Genomic DNA, 20,077 nt, shown 5'->3' on the forward strand with positions numbered 1-20,077 from the left:
AGAAGGATGGACGAAGCCGCTGGGGATTTGAAGCAAGCGCTCCCAAACGTGTGCGACAACGTTCAAGTACATGTGGAAGTTCATCAGAAATCAAGCAGGTCTCTCTGATCAGAACTTTACTTGCTGCAACTTGTGTCTGTTGCCTTTTGTCCTTGTGCTGCGTGCTCTTGTAGAAAAGTGCACAGCACTCTGCTCTGCCTTCTCTATATTCTCCCATGAGTTTCCACGCAGGTGTGTCTTCTCAGGTCAAATGAACCCATTTCTCTCAGCTTCTCCTTGTGCATCATGTGATCCAGTCTCATAATCAAGTTGGTGGCCATATTCTGGACTTGCTCCAGTATATCGTTGTCTCTTGTACAGCAGAGCCCAAAACTGCACACAGTACTCCAGGTGTGGTCTCACAAACAGCCAGTAGATGGAAAGAATCACTTTCCCTAACGTTTGCACTCTTGCTAGCACAGCCTAAAATAAGGTTGGCTTTATTTGTAGCAGGGGCACACTGCTGACTCATTGCCAGCTTGTCCACCAGTACCCCTGTGTCCTTTTCTGCAAAACTGCTTTTCATCCAGTTGGCCTCTGGTCCGTATTGTTGTCTGGGCAGTAGGTGGAGAGACAGGATTTCGCATTTACTTTTGTTGAACTTCAAGAGGTTCCTGTCAAACCATGTCTCCAACCTGCAGAGGTCCCTCTTGAGTGGCAGCCCTGCCAATAGTATATTGACAGCTCTCCCTGCTTTGGTGTTATTTGTAAACTTGCTGCAGTTGCTTTCCATCCCGTTGTCCAGAGTGTAAATGAAGATGTAAAAACAGTGTTGTTCACAATATTGACAGCACCACCCCACCTTTCCCTGCCTGACTTACTGGCAACTCTGCTTAGTCTTTGTACTACTAATCACAACCCTTTGAGCTGGACAGTCCAGCCACCTTCTTGTCCATTTATCCAGTCCTTATCTTACTGATTTGGCTATCTGGATACTATGGAAGAGTATGTCCAAGGTGTTGCTAAAGTCAAGGTGCAAAATATCCACTGCTCTCTTTTTGTCAGACTTAAAAAGACAAGGAACTGGGAATTTGCACTGGGGATGTATCACTGAAATTGCAAAATTAAGTTAAAGCCTTTCTGAAATCTTAAAATGGTATTGCTTTTCCTGTAGTTTTTGTCTCTTCTACTGGAATTCTCCTTATAGCATATCCCCATCCTGAGGTATCAGCTGTCCTCAGACGTAAAAGCATAATAGAGCTTCCAAGCCAAGTACCAAATTCGGTCTAGTAGCTTGGCTATGAGTTTTCCTGGTTTTCCTAGTGAAACACAGTCAGATTGCATAACTGATTTCCATTCTTGAAATCTAGCTGTGTCATTCCATGTCCTCTGATATGACTGCAAACAGAGCAAATAGTATTCTTTGGCTTGTGTCTTTTAATGCACAAATTAAAAACAAGTATCACACTTGTTGCTTTTGCAAATGAACTGAATTTGATAGAGTTTTTTTCTGCAGAATGTTATGGGGGGGTTGAGTGGGTTTTGGGGTTTTTTGTGTGGGTTGGTTTTTTGGGGGGGGGTTGGGGGGTTTTTTGGTTTTCCTAGTGAAACACAGTCAGATTGCATAACTGATTTCCATTCTTGAAATCTAGCTGTGTCATTCCATGTCCTCTGATATGACTGCAAACAGAGCAAATAGTATTCTTTGGCTTGTGTCTTTTAATGCACAAATTAAAAACAAGTATCACACTTGTTGCTTTTGCAAATGAACTGAATTTGATAGAGTTTTTTTCTGCAGAATGTTATGGGGGGGTTGAGTGGGTTTTGGGTTTTTTTGTGTGGGTTGGTTTTTTGGGGGTGGTTTGGGGGATTTTTTGGTTTTTTGGTTTTGGGGTTTTTTTTGTGAGATGGAAGCTGTCTTCTATGTAGGCTTAGTGTATGAAATAAAGCACTGATATTAGTTCATACTTCCTATAAATGTCAATGCCATAAATAATGCTCTTTCTTTCTTGTTAGTGTGGCCAAGAAAGAAGATATCAGGATGAGTGTCTTAAAGCTGTTGAACAGACACAACATCGTGTTTGGTGATTACAAGTGGACAGAGTTTGATGATAGTTTCCTTAACAGCAATGTCCAGTCTGTGTCAATTGTGGATACGGAGCTGAAACTGAAAGACAGACAGGTATTCACAGTCAAGAATGTACAGCTCTTCATATGCCTGTGAACTAGTTGTAGGTAGACTAGTGATAGCCTGAGGACATAAGCAAGACGAGGTCTATAGGGCGATGTAGTATCTTTTATTAGGCCGACTGGTATAACCAGGAAAAGGTGGCTAAGTTTTTGGGCCTACACCCCTTAGTAAGGTCTGAAAGAGAAGTAGTAGGCTTCAAAACTGAGTGCCAGCTGAGAACTGTAACTTTCTTATAATTAGCTTTGAATGAGAAATACGATGTATTAAAAGTCTTTTTATGTCCATTCTAGCCTATTGACTTGAGCAAAAGCAGTCTTTCTCTTCATATTTTTCATCTGAATGAAGAAGGACCAAGCTCTGAAAACCTAGAAGAAGAGAATGAGGATATCATTGCAGCTAACCACTGGGTGCTACCAGCAGGTACCCATGTGATATTTCTGGGATGTCTAGAGCAATTACAATGAAAGAAAAATTTGGAGAGGCTAAAAGTGTTTATAGGGTTACCTGTTAAAGGTGTTATTTGTATATATTGTTTAACTTTGTCCTTTGTTGATGGAACCAATATATTTGGACTTTCTTCTTTATGGTTTTGACTGAACTACTGCAGGTGATTCCACAACACGTCATTTATTTCTGTAATACTTGTGGATGGGTGAAAGTAACTGGTCTTGTGGAATAAAATGTATAGTCATAATCAGAAGCATGCACATTTTTAACCCCACAAGCTGCATTCCAAATTTTTATTTGGAGACCCACAAGAAACTCATCAGTTTAAACATTCATTTTCCAGAGCCCACTGCTGGCTTCCAGCCCCCAAGACAGTGCTGCTCTTATATTTGGAACAAACAAACAAACTAAAGAGATTGAGAGTCCTCAGAGTGTCTTCTGAAAAGAAGAATAAGGCTTTGCTCTGCAATAGAGCGTGGCGTGCCTGTTACTATCTTGCGCTTGGGGAAGTTTGATTCTGTGCCTGGAAAGAGAAGTACGGGTGTGAGCTTAAGCTCAAAGAGATTGATTCTGAGATGTTTCTTGCTCTTTCCATGTTGTGAAAAACCTAACTATCTAACTATTCGGGAAGAATTCAGTCTGATACTTTGACATTATTCCTGTGTTTTATAATTGTTCAGTCTTTTTTTTTTGCTCAAAGCTAGAAACTAAGTGCTAGAAAAGATTGATACCCAAATCACAACTTTAGTTTTTTATGTGTTATTCAGCTACATGCTTTTTTTTGTCCTTTACATGCTGATGTTTAAAAATAAAAAAAAGCTAAATGATAAAATTTGGCTCAGAACCCTCCTCCCACCCCAACTTTTCATAGCTCTCTATCTTGGGGAAATGTAGGTCCATCCCCTATTGAGAGTGGAAAGAATGATATTTTTTCTTTCATGTTAAGAAATTAAGAAGATTAATTTCTCCTCGCAATTATTTAAGGAAACAGAAGTTGTGAAACTGCTGAATTTGTCTGTTAGAAAGTAGTGTTTGCATTTTGAGAAAAATAACTCTCATGGTTTTTTCCATATATTTTAATTGCTCTCGTATATCTGTTCTTTATTCTCAACTAAAATTAAGGATTATTTGAAAACTGCTTTGTGCTGCAATGGTAGATTACAAGTTCCCAGATGGGTTTATCCTAAACAAGTATATAATACATTGCTTTTGCAGCTGAATTCCATGGCCTTTGGGAAAGTCTTATATATGACACTGAAGTAAAATCACACGTAAGTTGAAAATGAATAACAATTAAAATTGCTTGAGGAGAAGTAAGAGTTGAAATGTAGCCTATTTGTGCTGCATCCCATGGAGAATTTATTTGGAAATCACCAGCTCAAAAAATCTCTATATAATTTTTGATAGTTACATACTTCTCTGATGTACACTTAACAAAAGAAGGCAGAGCTGACGTTTTGAGATTAAACATCATATCTCGGACATATATCAATATGTACTCCTGTGAAATCAGCTTTGCAAAACATCTGAGTTTCCCTGTGAAACTGGGTTCAGTGATGCTCATGTCACAAATTATGAAGAATTTCTTCATATGCATTGGTTTATTTTACAGAAATCAGAAGTTTAACAGCTGGAGGTGTTGTTTTGGTAGCAACTTAAAACTTCTCAGAAGATTTTCACTTTTTCTTTAGATATATTCGTCAGCCTGCATTCATCAGCGCGTGAAAAAAACAATGAATATTCTGTAGAACAGGGTAGAAATTCACTTTATTAAAATACTCCACCTTGTTTTAAGGCTCATTAATTGCATGTTTTTCTAGAAGGGGAGAAGAAAATTGGTGGAAAAAAATAACTTCAGAGGCTTAGAAAAAATGTACACAGCATTCTTTGAAATCAGTTCTCTATTTCTCCATTGGGAAGGTCCCAAAAGATCTGTTGTGACTTTGGTGTGGGGTTTTTTTAATGATAAGGCAATTTTGGTGGCTTGCTATTGCTAAAAGAGAAGTGTGTTGCTGTCAGCTGTACTTGCAGTGCTTCCCTTCTACTGGCACTCTTGTTACCTTGCAGTAAACTAACTGAGGAAACTAAATCACTAAAAGTGTTCAACTTATTGTGTGATAGGCTAATTTCCACCTGGTTTTGTCCCGTTAATTGGTCCACTGTGACCAGAGCTAATGGTCATCTAACAGAAGTGGTGGGTGCAGGCTAGGTGAAAGGGAATGGGATTTTAACTGTGTGTTTCTGGCAGCAGCTAGACAATTCATTGGTTTAGCAGTAATGTTAGCCAGCACTATTACTGTTCATACAAATGCACGTTGAATGATTGGACTAGAGTGAGTGCGCTCCCACTTGAATGTTGGTAAGACATTCAGAAGAAACAAAACAATTCCATGGGGTCGTTTTCTAGTTTGAAGATTCTGTGCATTCATCAATGGTTGCGATGATAACTGCCAGAGCTTGTAGAACTGTAATTCTATAATCTGAAATTTAGTAATTGTGATGTGATTCAATTCAGTTGCTCTCATTAAGATGTTTATCATGCTTGTTAAAAAAAAATACACTTCCACCTGAAGTTTTTGGACACAAATAACTAATTCATTAGCTTGTTTATAATACCATAGATACAGTATTCTCACTTAAGTCTTTATAACCATCTATAGTAAAGCAAAAGATTGCAGTGATTGTACTTCTTCATTTATAAGGTAAACATCAATTAACACATTGTTTGTCTCATTTATGGAACTGCTTTCCAAATAATCTGTGAAATGACAGGACTATTTAATTAGACTTACTGATGTACTAAATAACAGCAAGTTGATCACTGTTGACTCTAAGTGTATGTTGGTAGAAAGAAGTGGTAGCTTTTAATGACTAAAACTAGAACTACTTAACTTCTGTAAAAGTAATTGTGATCAATGTTCATTCTTTAAACCATGGAACTGGCTGGGTACGGTTGGGTTCTACAGACTCTGAAGTGGTTGCTGTGAATTTTCAAAATAGTACAGTCAGTGTTGATATAATATTGAAAAACATGCTGGATGAAGTTCAGGTTTTTTGTTGTTGCATAATTGCTCCATCTTGGGCATGAGATATTGCAGGAATACTATTGTCCTATTAACACATATGGATCAAAATCACATTACAGGTAACAGCAACAGAAAATAATATGGTATCAGGTGTTATTATAGGTAAAAATCAGTTTAGATTCACTATTCTAAGGTGAATATTCATTTTGTTGTGAGAGTTCTCTACTTACTAATTCTAGATAATTCTAAAATGAAGTAGCATTATTTTTAGAAGCAAGCATTCAAGGAAGTACGTGCAACTTCCCTTATTTGGAAGGATAACCAATCTACAAATTCCTTGCAGTCGCTGATGCAAATGCTTCAGTAGAAAGGAACTAAAATGTGACAGGAATGCTTTGTTTGGTGGGTGGACTACAACAATCAGAACAAATGTATAGCTGTACAACATCTAAACAGGACCTGGAATTTGAGTCTTTGACTCTCTGTGCTTGGGCAGCTTGTGTTTTAAAGACACACTGTAAGTGGGACGATGGAAAATGAAAATAATCTCACTTTCTTAAAGCATTTCATTTATTCATGTAAAAGTTCTGGAACTCTATCTGTGCCCAGTACATGCTATTCTTTTCCCTGAGGGCAGGAAGGAAATGAATTTCCAACCTTTGCAGAAAGAAAATTTGCCTATGACTAAAAGACATGAGCCCAATTTTTTTCTTTTGTGAAGAGTACACAATAGACGTAATTAGGAGATTGCTTCTATTTGTAGTTGTATTTGCTGATATGTCTCTAATTTGTGTTTCTCTTTTTCTTCTCTTCAATTAGTTACTTGATTATGTGACGACAACGTTACTATTTTCTGACAAAAACGTTGACAGCAACCTGATATCATGGAACAGAGTTGTTTTGCTGCATGGTAAAAATGATCTGTCTTAAACCAAGTAGATTCATTGGCCATCTGTTTATACTTTCCTTCTGGAAAAACTTGTATTGCACTTCTGTGTAGTGAAATTAGATGATCCAAAAGCAGCAGAGAAGTATTCTCTCTATAATACAAATTTAGATGAAATGTAATGTCAGAATCAAATCAATGTTCACATGTACTATGTTTTGCAGGAATTTAAATTCTGTAATGTATAATACATGGACAATGGTTGTTTTTTTAATTTTCATTTTTAAGTGATACTATTGTTGTCTTTGTATAAAGTGCAAAAATAATGCAGATACTGAGGACATTAGGAGCCATATTTTAGTTACAGTTCTATTGCAGTATTAAAAAAATTGTTAGTTATGGCTTTATAAAAACTTTTGAGGAAACTGGGAAATCAATCTGTGTGTTGTTATTAACACTGTGTGTTCTGTTGCCAAGTATGAAGGCAGTACTCTCACTAATTTAGTTATTACTATTTCAGTGAAGCCGTAATCTTCAGTCAGTCCCAGATTACTGTGGAGGCTATACCATAAATGAGATTAACATCAGCTGAATCCATTTTCTTGCAAAAGGCAGCTTGCTATTGATTAATTACAATTTTGTCATAAAGACTGGTATTCAAAAATAAAAGGTCATAGTGGAAATGTATGTTATGAGTGTTAATTATACTTAAGTTATAACTATTTATCAGTTTAGAAGCTGCAGGATGTTTTTGTTTGGAAAACTATTTCAGACTATTTACAATATGATAGATATATTTAATTTTAGTAATGAGCTCCTTATTGTGATCACAAAGAAGTTAATACTGGGCAATCTACAACTGTTGTAGTGCAAAATACATTTATGCTATAACAGCAGTACTGGCTTTGAATGAAAGTACTGTCATCTGGTTGATGTTATCAGCTCGTTTAGCACCCACACATCTTCCCTACATTCATACTCTGTTTAACTATGCTTGTACTTGTATGTTTGGAGAAAGTCTGTGTGGCTTTTCCATAGGGTGTCAAGCCAGATCCAAAAGGTTTGTCCCAGAGCGTACTTCCTAAGATGCTCTGGGTTGCCCCAAGGTAAAGATTTCTGGGAAGTGGACAGCTGATCAAACTGGGCATGATGTGTTTCCGTTTTGCATGTTAGAAGAGTACATTTCAGGAAGATGTAAGTTTAAGCATAGCACTGATTTTTGAGAATGCTAATAAGCATAAGCCCTGCTAGGGTGATACGCTTTGCTTCTGTGACCGTTGAGTATTTTAACTTTATGGTGTCTGCATACAAACTATTACACTAACTGTACTGATTGAAAATTACATAAATTCAAAGCTCAGCTCTAGGACTGTAGTGAAGTAAGCAATCTTCTCAAAATACCCTGGTGTTCACTATAATTGTCTGCTGTGTTTTTATTCTACAATTAGTGCTGTAATGAAATACAGTAGTTAAAAGGATGTTACATGTCATTAACAATCTGATGCAGATTCTATGTAATGTATGGATTTGATTTCAAACCAGGCCCTCCTGGAACTGGGAAAACCTCTCTCTGTAAAGCATTGGCTCAGAAGCTGACAATTCGACTGTCGTACAGGTGATCATTTTTGGAAATTTTTCACCTTAGTTTACTATTGTTCAGTAGCCCAAAGATATTTAGTATTTGATTTCAAGTTACTGGTGCCAAGTGCTAACATTCATAGTTCTTTTATAGTGCACCTGGCTAGCAATAAAATTGATCTGATAGACTGGTTAAGATATTTTAATGCCTTTTAAAATGCATAATTATTTGTGCCCAGGTATGTAAAACTAATTCCAGTGGCGATATAGTCATTTGTTTATGCTCACATTGTACATCAATGAATATTAAAGCGCAAAGGATCACAGAGTATCAAGCCTGCTATTTGTATCTTCATGTTCAAGAAAGCCTGTTTTTAATAGGTAGTGACTTTGTACCCAATTTATTTTGTACTTGGATTGTCTGAATGCCACAGTCTGCAGAGGTCAGTCTGTACATCAGACAAGTAATAGGACTTAGCCTTAAACTTCACAGCAACTTCACAAATTTATATTAAAAAAAAAAGTTATATAAAATACTAGGTGTAACATTAATGTGTAATTATTGCAGTGATCTGACTCTAGCCCAAGCTGAATTTGTGATAAACATGGGCTATATGATGTGTGGTTGAGATATTTTGTCCTAAGGATATACATGCAGAGCTATGAAAATAAGCTTCATGCTTTTATATGTGTTCTTTCTATACTGAACAAAGTCTTACACGAACAGAAGAATGAGGCCATTAGCATGGTAACTGTTACTTAAACTATATTTAAATAGCACCTGTTCTAATGAAGGAATTCTGATAGCAATTTAATATAAAGAATTCTAGTGAGGCACGTTTCTGGAAATGACAATTAAACTCCAAACAGGTATTATGTTTTGAAAAGTAAGTAATTTAAAGTACTAATTCACAGAATTCCAGGGTTGAAAGGGAGGGAATGAGTCTTACGGAAGTTAATGATATCACTGACTTTTATTTACAATAGAGTTGATACTTCTTTTTCCTTTCATACTTTAGGTATAGGTATGGACAGTTAATTGAGATAAACAGCCATAGCCTTTTCTCGAAATGGTTTTCTGAGGTATGTATTGATGTAGCTAATTAAGTAGACTGTGTTTTAGTAATTACACTGTTTCTGTTGAGCTTACGGAAGTTAATGATATCACTGACTTTTATTTACAATAGAGTTGATACTTCTTTTTCCTTTCATACTTTAGGTATAGGTATGGACAGTTAATTGAGATAAACAGCCATAGCCTTTTCTCGAAATGGTTTTCTGAGGTATGTATTGATGTAGCTAATTAAGTAGACTGTGTTTTAGTAATTACACTGTTTCTGTTGAGCTTGTTTCATAAAATAAGTGTGTGCACCAAAGATTACTCAGAATAATTAATGTGTTTGAGAACACTTAAATAGAAGCTATATTAGAAAGTTACTTTAAAAAACAGGTATTTCCATCTTTAAATATGGTAAGGCTTGGAAAGTTGTGTGATAAGGAAATAGTTAAACATATGCATATGGTGTCTTTCTAGAGTGGCAAGCTTGTAACCAAGATGTTCCAGAAGATTCAAGAGTTAATTGATGACAAAGATGCTCTTGTATTTGTACTGATTGATGAGGTATGATTCTAATAGCATTGATGTAAAATTTAGCAGAAAGTAAATTGATGGGAGGGAACTGTGATAATGTTCATTTGTAAAGAACAATAAAAGTATCTTTATGCCTTTTTTCTAAGTTATGTAACTTTGTGCAGAAGAGCGAATTTTAATCTTGACTGCTGCAGATTTGAGAGATTTGGGAGGAACACAGTGTGATTTAGCAGGCAAATTCCAGTTGAAAATGAAGCAAAACCTTTCTTGCTGGAACTTCCCTTGCTGCTGCGTGTTTACAAGTGGAGTATTGTTTTAAACTTCAAAGTAGCCTACATTTGTATTAATTGTGCTCTTACGTATGTTGTAAAGCTCTAAAAAAGCATTATTATGGTTCAGTTCATTGTCTAGATTCTCTTCAGACTTGCATACATATGCAACTTAGTAAGTATGTACCTTATTAGCTTTGTTATATTGGAGTTCCTATGGGGAAGCTCATTCTAAATTTAATGTATTCATTATTTGGGGGCGGGGGGGTCTGTGTGTCCCTGCTGCCTCTGAAATTTAATTGAAATGAAAACCAGCCTCCGTTCTGCTGTCTAAACAGGAATTCCACTCATACACTTTGCTTCCTTGACATTCCTTTCCCTCTCCCTGTAAATTCCTACTTAACAAAAGATTTTGAAGATGAAGTTTTAGATAGCAGACACAAGGATCTGAAGGTGTATTGTCTGGGTTATTTGCTCGCTGCCAGCACTCCAAATGTGCAATCTTTTATGGGTTTTTCTGGTGTTCGGTGGGGTTTTTTGTTGTTTTTTTGGTTGGTTGGTTTGTTTTTTTGTAGGTGTGGTGTTCGGGGGTTTTTTGTTGTTTTTTTGGTTGGTTGGTTTGTTTTTTTGTAGGTGGAAAGCCTCACGGCAGCCCGCACAAGGCAGGCACAGAGCCTTCAGATGCTATTCGTGTGGTGAATGCTGTACGCTGTACAATAGATCAGATTAAAAGGTAAAACTCATTAGGTGGAAAGCCTCACGGCAGCCCGCAGTGCCTTCAAGGCAGGCACAGAGCCTTCAGATGCTATTCGTGTGGTGAATGCTGTACTGACACAAATAGATCAGATTAAAAGGTAAAACTCATATTATTGCAACAGCAAAAGGTAATGGACAATTTCAGGGTTCCTGCTAAATCTTAATTCCTACTTGGAATACTAAACCAAATTGGTTAGTGAACTATTCTTTGTTAATGGTGCTAATTGTGAAAAGAGTAATCCAACAGAATATTTTGCATGTAACTGAGTGAACAATCAAATCTACAGACGGTATACTTCCTTTAAAGCTAGGGAGAGATACAGGACAGATGGTCATGATATCTGCTTGGAGAGACAAAAAATAAGATCAACGAAGAATTCGTTCATTATTTACAGCTTCTGTATGTCAATCTAAAACAGACTTGCAAAATACATAGCTTAGAAGCAATCATTAATGATGCTTGGCCCACTTTGTGTGCTGGATTTAGTGCAGCATACCATCTCTTGTTTTATTCCTGCCACTTCCCTGCCCTTTATGGGCGTACTTGGCTCTGTTCACAGAAAGAAAGGTGTGCTAGTATTTGGCCCTGTCTTGTGGCTAATTAAAGGTAAGTGGCTTATTCATACACAAAAGTTCACAGGCTTCATCTAAAAATAGCTATGGTTAAGAATGTTCTTTCAAAATTTCTTAGAGCGAGCAGATGTTACTTCTCTTTTAAGCTCGCTCTAATGTCATCTGCGGTTAGAATGTGTCACATTGCCAGTTAAACTATGTACTTTCTACTGAATTGAAATGGAAAACGTGTAGATTAAAGGTTCAAATTTACGAGTCTTCTTTTCATAATCTTTCTTTTTTTGTGGCAGAAACTATGCCAGTAGGCTCTAGATAGTTAATGTAATCTAGGGTTAGAGAAACTATGGACACTTGAGAAACAGCTGAAAGAAAGAGACTATGCATGGAAATAGATTGTTGATAACTGGCCAAGAGCTTCAGATCATTTGATGTCATTGCTGGCTGACAAGAATGATGTGACTGCTTATTGCATGAAATGGCTTGAGTTATAAGAAGGAAGGCATCAATTTGCCCGTCGCAAAAGGAGATAATTCTTGTACATGTGACCTAAAAATCTGCTTTTATCTTGAAGGTATCCCAATGTAGTTATCCTGACTACTTCAAATATTACGGAGAAAATTGACATGGCCTTTGTAGACAGGGCTGACATAAAGCAATACATTGGACCTCCATCCACTGCAGCAATATTTAGAATATATCTTTCTTGCTTGGAAGAACTAATGAAGGTAATATTTTGAAAGCAAGACTGTAAAATGTCCTATTTTAATAAATTTGACATTTTAAAAGTACTTGCTAAATAATAAAAATACACAAATTTCATTCCTTCTCTGTATTACCACTCTTACTGTAGAACTTAATTTTGAATGTATTTAAATTTTTCATACAACAGTGTATAACTCTTCTTTCTAGTGTCAAATAATATATCCTCGACAACAGCTCCTGACACTCAGAGAGCTAGAGATGATAGGCTTCGTAGAAAATAATGTGTCAAGATTAAGCCTTGTACTAAAAGAAATCTCAAGGTAAGATTCTGAAATTCTACATTTTAGATATATATACACATATATATGTATGTATGTGTATGTATGTATATGTATGTATATATACACTCATATGTATACACATGTATATATGTGTTTGTGTGTATATATGTGTATATATAATGAGTTATGGAATGATGTATAAAAGTAATTGAATTTCATAACAGCTAGAGTTCTGAAACATCTTGATTTTTTTCTGTTAGGGTTAGTACAAAACCACTAGGGGACAAAAAGTGGAAGTGAGCAGGATTTGCCAACTTTTCTTAGTCTCAGATCTGGCTTGGCTTAATACTGCTTCTGGTTTCTGCTTTGTCCTTTGAAGTCTTCTTGACAAATTGCTGGCTAGATTAGTGAGATGCCTTAGGTTTCAGTGGTTATTGTGAATTGTAATGCAGTTTAGCGGAAGTAGCATTGGCCATAGTTCCTGCTAAGAAAGTGTCTTGGAATGTCTTGCAATCTACTAAATCAGTTTTTAGCGTGGAGATACAAGTGGACAGAAGCAAAGGGGGGAAAGGAGTGAAGTGTAAATGGAGTGTGTTATGATTTGCTGAGTATGCTAGTGGAGCAAAGAGTCTTTCACTGCAGCATAACAGTTCTTGAAACAATAAAAATGATACTCACAATATCAAGCAATATTTTTTTTCCAAAGTGCTGGTCCCTATGGAACAAAATAAAATAACATTCATAAAGTCAGGAAAGTGTGTTTTCCTTCTGTTTCTGAAATATGCAACCTTAATCAGTGAGGAGTGGAATAAAAGCCAGTAAGTTTTTCCAGGCATAGAGGTTTGGGTTCTACATACACAGAGTGGTGCTTGGAGGAGACAGAAACATATATCAAGTAGGTGAGGTAAAGGAAGCTGTAAATGGTGGGAAGGAGGAGATAGGCAGTAGCTGTGAGGTCCAGCCTTCAAAACAAAATTTTCAAGTCCTTCCAAGAGTGGATGGAAGGTTATGTCTGTACCATACCCTTTCAGTGTAGACGTTCCCCCAAATTCATGAGATATGGCACAGTGATGTGAAGGGCATGATGTAAGCTTTGGCGGGCAAATGTGACTATGCTCTTTCTGTACCCTTGCTTGCTTTTCTGTACTGTATAGCCTCCCATAGGCTGAAGTTGTCTGTTTACTTCCTGCTTCTGCTAAACATGCTGCAAGTGACCTGCTGAGCTGTGATTTGAGGTTTTTTAGAGCAACTTATGGGAGAATCACAGAAGAAGGAAAGTTAATCCTTTAACAGTGGATATTTAGCATTTAAGCAGCACTTGTCTCTGTTTTACTATAGAAGAAGTGAAGGTCTTAGTGGCCGGGTCCTGAGAAAACTTCCTTTTCTAGCACATGCACTTTATATTCAAGTAAGTTTATTCTATTCATTTTATTTTGGTTTTGTTTTGAGACAGGTGGGAAGACATTTGGACACTGCCTGAAGTAAAAGATTTGGCCTAAACCCCCCTTTTAATCTAAATTGCACTGTTTCTGCAGCTTTGTAGACTGAAACGATTTTGTGCTGCCCATAATTTAAAATAAGGTTGAAGAAGACGGGTGGGATTGACGTGTCCAACAGCATTCTACTTTTAATTAAATGTTGTGACAGAACATTGATATTGGTTCTCTGGTAATTTCTTGCTAAAAGAAAACCCTCTGCCACTTTATAAATAATATTAATTTGTTAAAAACCTTTTTTTGAAGCAAATCTCCAGTAATAGTGATTGACTCAAGACTTTGCATAGCTTGACTTTGACTTTACTATGCAAGCTGGTTTAAAATAAACCTGCAGTTTTATGTTTTGTAGCATTTTGAAAATTTTGTAACATGGAAGTCAAATATTTCTCTTCTAAATACTGTGATTTCTATGTAAAATATTATGTATGCCTATTGCTGTAGCGTGTCTAACAAAATGTTCTCTTACTTTCAGTCCCCCAGTGTTACAATGACAACGTTTCTTCAGGCTCTTTCACTTGCAGTAGATAAACAATTTGAAGAAAGAAAGAAACTTGCAGACTGTGTGTGATACTCTACTGTTTTATAGTTTATGGTATTGTTAACACTGAAAACTACATATTTTCATACAAACTGTGCAACTTCTATGCATCTGTAAAATAGATTGTCAATACCTTAAAAAACCTGGAATGCCTAATCTAGTTTTTCAAAACATTCATTAATAAACAATTAAGAAATTTTACAGCGTATTTTTCAAAAGCTTTATTTCAAATGCCAATAAGAGGATTGTAAAAAATTCTTGCTAAAAGTCAGTTTTCATCTTTTTCAGTTATTAAAGTGGGCAGACTTCTCTTCCTTGTTTCTTAATCACTAACTTTCTATCCATACATCAGTTTTTATACTTCTGATTTCTTTTATATTTTTAATAGCAACAGAAGTTCAGTATTTGGATCTGATACTTCTGCCATAAATGCACTATTTGTTATTGCTTCTGAAATAACAAGCATGAAACTGGGAAGGATTCAAAGTGCTCAGTGATGGCCCAGACCTTTTATACTGACATCTCTTTGTCTTGAAATTTAATATCAAGTATTACTTTTTTTAATTACATCAGATTCGAAAGTTTAAAATCAAGAGATTAATTTATTGTATTTTGTGATACTACTTTTTTGTGTTGTTGCAAGGACGTGAACTAAAGTGGACCATGTTTTCTCACTAAAGAGTAACTACAATGTGTAGGAAATGCTCTTTAAAATGCATGAAGTTTGCTTTTGTTTTGTTTTATAAACATGTCATAAAAGTTAAAAATCATCTGTGGAGAAAAATATTTGGTAGTGCAAAAGCCAGGAAATGTATGCATCCAGTTCCTAAAGGAACAGAGTCAACTTTTATATGGTAAATACATATCCTATATAATATTGGTTACAAAACTGTCAACTCTTCTTTTTCTTTTGTATTTACAAGTATTTTATCTGCAGTCAGCTGAAAGAATGAAATGTTAGGGGAGTTTCCAGATTAGAAGTTTTATTTTACTTAAATGAAGAGAGAGTAGTGAGATTTAAGTTGATGATACCCAGTTAATGCATGCCTCCTAGCTGTTGGTATTGGAAATACTTTAATGATAGCGTTTGTATCTTTTAAATCAATGTTGTACTATACATTCATGAGATGAAAGATTTTGTCATGAGCTATTTTTATTGATGAACACTATAAACTGTGCGTTAAAAAATTGCACAGAACTTGTCAAGTGCTAGTAAATTTTTTTATGGCATCTATGCTTACGTAAAGAGAGCCTCTTTGTTAAGCCTGTCTAAGTGTCTGTTCATTGTATTACTTTTGAAAATAACTTACTAAATATTATTCCCTATCCACCCCCCAAAAAAAGAAGAGGAGTGGGTGGGAGAAGATTGTACCAAATTCGGTCATTTGCAATTGTATACTCTATTTTTCCCACAATCATTGTTTTGGAAATACTGGTACATGGAAGACACTTCTGTAAAAGCCAGGTATAGGAAGACTACTGAAAGGCAAAATTTTATACAGACTCTAGTCCATAATGGATTTGTGGCGTTTAAAGTAAAGAGATTTAGAGACTTAAATGAGTATTCATTCAATACAGTTGTATATTATTATGTGTGCCTGTCTTGATGATCCATGTAATAGATATTGGAGTACTTCCATGGTAATGCAAAAGCATAGATTTGAGATTCTTTAAGAACTGTAGAGGCCCCACAAATTTCAAGTTCTTGTGTATGTTTCATTGAAGGTATATCCATTTCCTCTGCTTTGAAAGCAGACCTTACTAGCACTGCTTGTTTGGTCTTTCTGTACACTCATGGATTGTATCAAGGCTATAAAAACTGCGAAGACTAGCTGTTCCTGCAGTTTACTCTTCCTCCCTTCCTCAGTCCTTGATCTGAGATGATGTCATTTTCCCCAGCCATGTAGTTTACCTTTTTCTTAGCATTTCATAGATATTCTAAGTATTTCTACTCAAACTAGGCCACGCTAGTATTCTTGAGAGTTGAGCAGAATTTAGAGACCATTTTTAGTATGTCCAGTTTTGCTAATACATGGATTTGTGCTATGGCTGGCAATAGTTTAATCTTTTATTAAAATCCTAGTTAACTAATTCTGATGAGTGATTTGTTTTAGGTGGTAATTCCAGAAAGAAAACTCACACAATGAGGGAGGCTTATTTCTCCCTGTTTTCCAGTTGTGTGGAAAGTACTGCCCTGCATTCCCTGCATAGAATGGGCATTTTGGGGTTTTTTTTTTCCTCTTGAGAATTTTAGTTCAACGCAATTTTAGATTCTAAAGACTTTGAATCTTTGAAGAGAATCACCTTGGAACAGGTTGTATTTGTTTTGGAGGGAAGAATTTTCTGCTCCTTTTGTTGAAGATACATTCCTTTATATCCAAGAGTACAAAATAAATGAAACTAAACGAAGAACATAAAATGCCGAGCCTTACAACAACCTAGGGATTAGGCCATTCAGCTGGAAGGGGGTGCTTGGGAGGTTCTAGGCTGAACTGTTTCTATTTTGTATTTAATGACCGTCTACTCTGAAGTACGCACATTTTCTGCAGAACAGAAACAGATGGTCCTATCGGCCCCCATGGAATCTTATTTAGCCTTTTTTTGCAAACAGGTAACTATTTTAATGAAGGCAAAGAAAGAATGTTTGTGCTCTGCTTGGATTGTCTTACGGACTTCCAGGACTGCTATAAGGAAGAACACATTGGGTATGAAGGGTCCTCAGAGTAACCTTCTCCCCCAGTCAGTGCAAGTCTATCACATGCTCAAATGCAGTAACTGTGGCTGTTCTTTTCACAGGAGACTCAGTGGCCATGCGTCAATCCTCTGGGTTTTTTACGTGTTCAGTTAATGGTTATATGGAGGGAATAATCCTCTTTTCCAGGTACAATTCCAGAACAATTTTTTGATTTTCAAACATAACCATAAATTAAAACAACCATCTTTTAGCACAAAAAAAAAAATTACTTTGTTAACAGATTGCTTCTAATTCTGCTGAAAGCCACTAGATGGCAAGCGTGAATCCTTTAGTTTTAGCAAGGCATGTGAGAATGGGAATGCTGACGGAAAGTTTCAAAAGCCCTAACGAACAAGACCTACTTTGTTGCAGTGAAAATCCCTTTTCAAAATGTAATGTCATCTGTAGTGTAATGTAACACCATAGAATTTCTCTGCTTATCCTTACAGAAAGAGAGAATCTGGGATATAAAATGTTTTGCCAAATAAAAAGAAGCTGTTGCAGAATTTGATCCAAAGATGAAAAACAGTGAGTTTTCCACGCTATGGCAGAAGTTATTCTGTACTGTAGTTTAACCATCTCATCCATTGGGTGGTGGGTTTAGAAAAATATCTGGGATCTAGGCCACTATAAGCATAAATGATGGAAATTTTGAGCCTGGTTGGTGAAGGCAAAGACTTTCAGCATAGCACACTAAAGTGCATGGAATGTGGGATTTTATAACAGTTAAGTAAGCCTGAAATAGCAAAGTAAAATCTTTTTTTTTTTTTTTTCTTGCAAAAAGCAAATATAGACCCTTTGCCAAGCTGAGCACTGCTTATTTTATGAGATATTTCTGTGAATAACATTTTTCCAAGTAGCTGAAAGTGTTCATTTCTGATCCAGATCCTATGGCATGATTTTAAAAATTGGGGGAGAGGAGGTTGAAGAGGGAAGGCTTTTATTACTCCATTTATACTCTGGATATTATGCAAAGACTGATTTTTCTAAAATGAATCTTAAAGGTTAAATAACTGTCTAAAACTTTGGGCCTGTGGAAATACACAATTCATTTCAAGTGATCCTACTTTCACGGCTTGCTGTCAGTGCAGTGTTGCACTTTATAATTTTCAGTTTAGAAAGCGATGAGAACCCAAGGTAGGAGAGCCCCATTTATACTCTGGATATTATGCAAAGACTGATTTTTCTAAAATGAATCTTAAAGGTTAAATAACTGTCTAAAACTTTGGGCCTGTGGAAGTACACAATTCATTTCAAGTGATCCTACTTTCACGGCTTGCTGTCAGTGCAGTGTTGCACTTTATAATTTTCAGTTTAGAAAGCGATGAGAACCCAAGGTAGGAGAGCCAAGGCCAGATACCGAGAACAATATGACAATTTTAAAGCAAGTTAGAGTCTAGAAATCAACAGAGGATTCGTGTTTATTTAATTTATTTATATGTTATATATGTTTATATGTTTGTAAGAATTGAAGAGAATAAAGTCGATGTGGTCTGCTAAAAAGTAAGTGTCAGGTAATTTGATAAAGAATGAGGACATAGATGCATGCATTTTAAATCAGGCATCTGGGGTTGTATGTCAAAAATGCTGAGTCTGAGACAAAATAGCTTTGTCTACAAATTTTAATGATGGTACATTGAATTCTCAAAGGATCATCTCTGAGTTTATATGAGAGATAATTAAGATCATTAAAGAAGCATTTCTTTGTTCAACTTCAAGCCAGATGAAGTTATATTTCATACATAATGAGCCTTTATTAGAACAATGACATTATTAGAACAATGACTGAAGGTCCAGTGAAGTTTTCTGGGTAGACTTGAGTAAATAAAAGCATTCTATATAAAGCTGTGGTGTTCTGTCCATTAAGAAGTACAAAATATATACTTTGTCTGGAATAATTCTCTCCTTTTACTTAACAAAAATTACATTTAAATCATAATCCTTCCTTTTGTTTTTGCCATTTGTTCTGTGCCATGTAAAGAAATCTGCTGCTTGCATCTTTGCTATGACATCCTCTGAATGCATTTCTGGACAAGTTGCTTATCTTTTAGTCACCCCAATTTTCTTACCTGTGATTTTAAATTCATCTGCCCTCCTAAAGTGTGTTCAAAGGATAGACTAGTCAATATTTGCTTATATTTATTTGTCCGCATTCAGGGAACAGGAGTGGTCTGTGCCACTCTCGTCCACTTCCACAGAAAGACAGGATGCTTTGTGGTATGATTTCTCTACAGAATTTCTAGCACTAATTGTCACTACCCTGCATTGTCTTTTACTAGTCAGGCTGCCATATAGAGTCTCCTCTCTGCTGCTGCCAAGATAAACTCTCTGGGAAGAAGTTTCCAACTTTTTACCATCTCTATATGAGTTTGTAGGGGAAATACCATTTCCAGTGGAATGCCCAAATGAGTACAATGCTAGTAGTCATAGGAAAACACCTTTTGCCCTTTACGTTGCTGCAGATCAACTTAAACCGAAAAGCAGGATGCAATCTGTTTTCTTCCTTTCTAAGTCTGCATGGATACTTGAGGCACTAACATAGTAAGTAGAGGTTGGATAGAGCATGTTTCCTCATAACCAGTTGCTGGTTTGACCTACCATGCTTATGAACAATGGCATGACTCAGGCAGGGACCACAGACAGTGCCATAGCAGAGGGTGTCTTTTTTTCTTGCTGCTGGTCTCAAAGTAGCCAAGTAGTTTAAAGGAGTTCAATTTATAACAAAAGGCTGAAAACAAGAAAACAATAGTGTCTGAAAAGGGATCAAATCCAAAACTCAGAATTTTCTAATGGCGTAAAATTCCAGAAATTAATTTCAAAGTCTAGCCCAAAACCAACAAAAAACCCCACAGAATAGTGGTGGGAGTGATACAAAGTAAGGTAGATTATTCCAGTACACTACTTAACCATTTTTTTTGCTGTTTTATATCTTGAGGGCATTTACATCTTGCATGGATGAATTGGTATTAGCCAGAAACCAAACCAAACCCCCCTGACTGAAGTTTCTTTTCTACTGAAGAGCTGCCATTC

The 20,077-nt window shown here is 36.2% G+C and overlaps 1 protein-coding gene across 1 annotated transcript; it reads left to right on the forward strand.

The window, feature by feature from the left end:
• Nucleotides 1–14,518, forward strand: TRIP13 (thyroid hormone receptor interactor 13). Its single transcript, XM_009289867.2, has 13 exons — nucleotides 1–98; nucleotides 1,996–2,161; nucleotides 2,461–2,590; nucleotides 3,833–3,888; nucleotides 6,463–6,553; nucleotides 8,072–8,144; nucleotides 9,127–9,190; nucleotides 9,642–9,728; nucleotides 10,715–10,821; nucleotides 11,868–12,021; nucleotides 12,206–12,318; nucleotides 13,618–13,687; nucleotides 14,248–14,518. The coding sequence occupies exons 1-13, from the start codon at nucleotides 7–9 to the stop codon at nucleotides 14,341–14,343; spliced, it is 1,299 nt and encodes a 432-aa protein (XP_009288142.1). The 5' UTR covers nucleotides 1–6; the 3' UTR covers nucleotides 14,344–14,518.
• Nucleotides 14,519–20,077: the final 5,559 nt, after the last annotated feature.

The sequence above is a fragment of the Aptenodytes forsteri genome, unplaced genomic scaffold (assembly GCF_000699145.1).
Source record: "Aptenodytes forsteri isolate BGI_AS27 unplaced genomic scaffold, ASM69914v1 Scaffold250, whole genome shotgun sequence".
NCBI lineage: Eukaryota > Metazoa > Chordata > Aves > Sphenisciformes > Spheniscidae > Aptenodytes > Aptenodytes forsteri.

Coding starts and splice junctions, on each gene's coding strand:
- TRIP13 (XM_009289867.2), top strand. CDS start 7: ATGGACGAAGCCGCTGGGGATTTGAAGCAAGCGCTCCCAAACGTGTGC. Junction 2,162..2,460: donor TGAAACTGAAAGACAGACAG/GTATTCACAGTC, acceptor TGTCCATTCTAG/CCTATTGACTTGAGCAAAAG. Junction 9,191..9,641: donor TCTCGAAATGGTTTTCTGAG/GTATGTATTGAT, acceptor GTGTCTTTCTAG/AGTGGCAAGCTTGTAACCAA.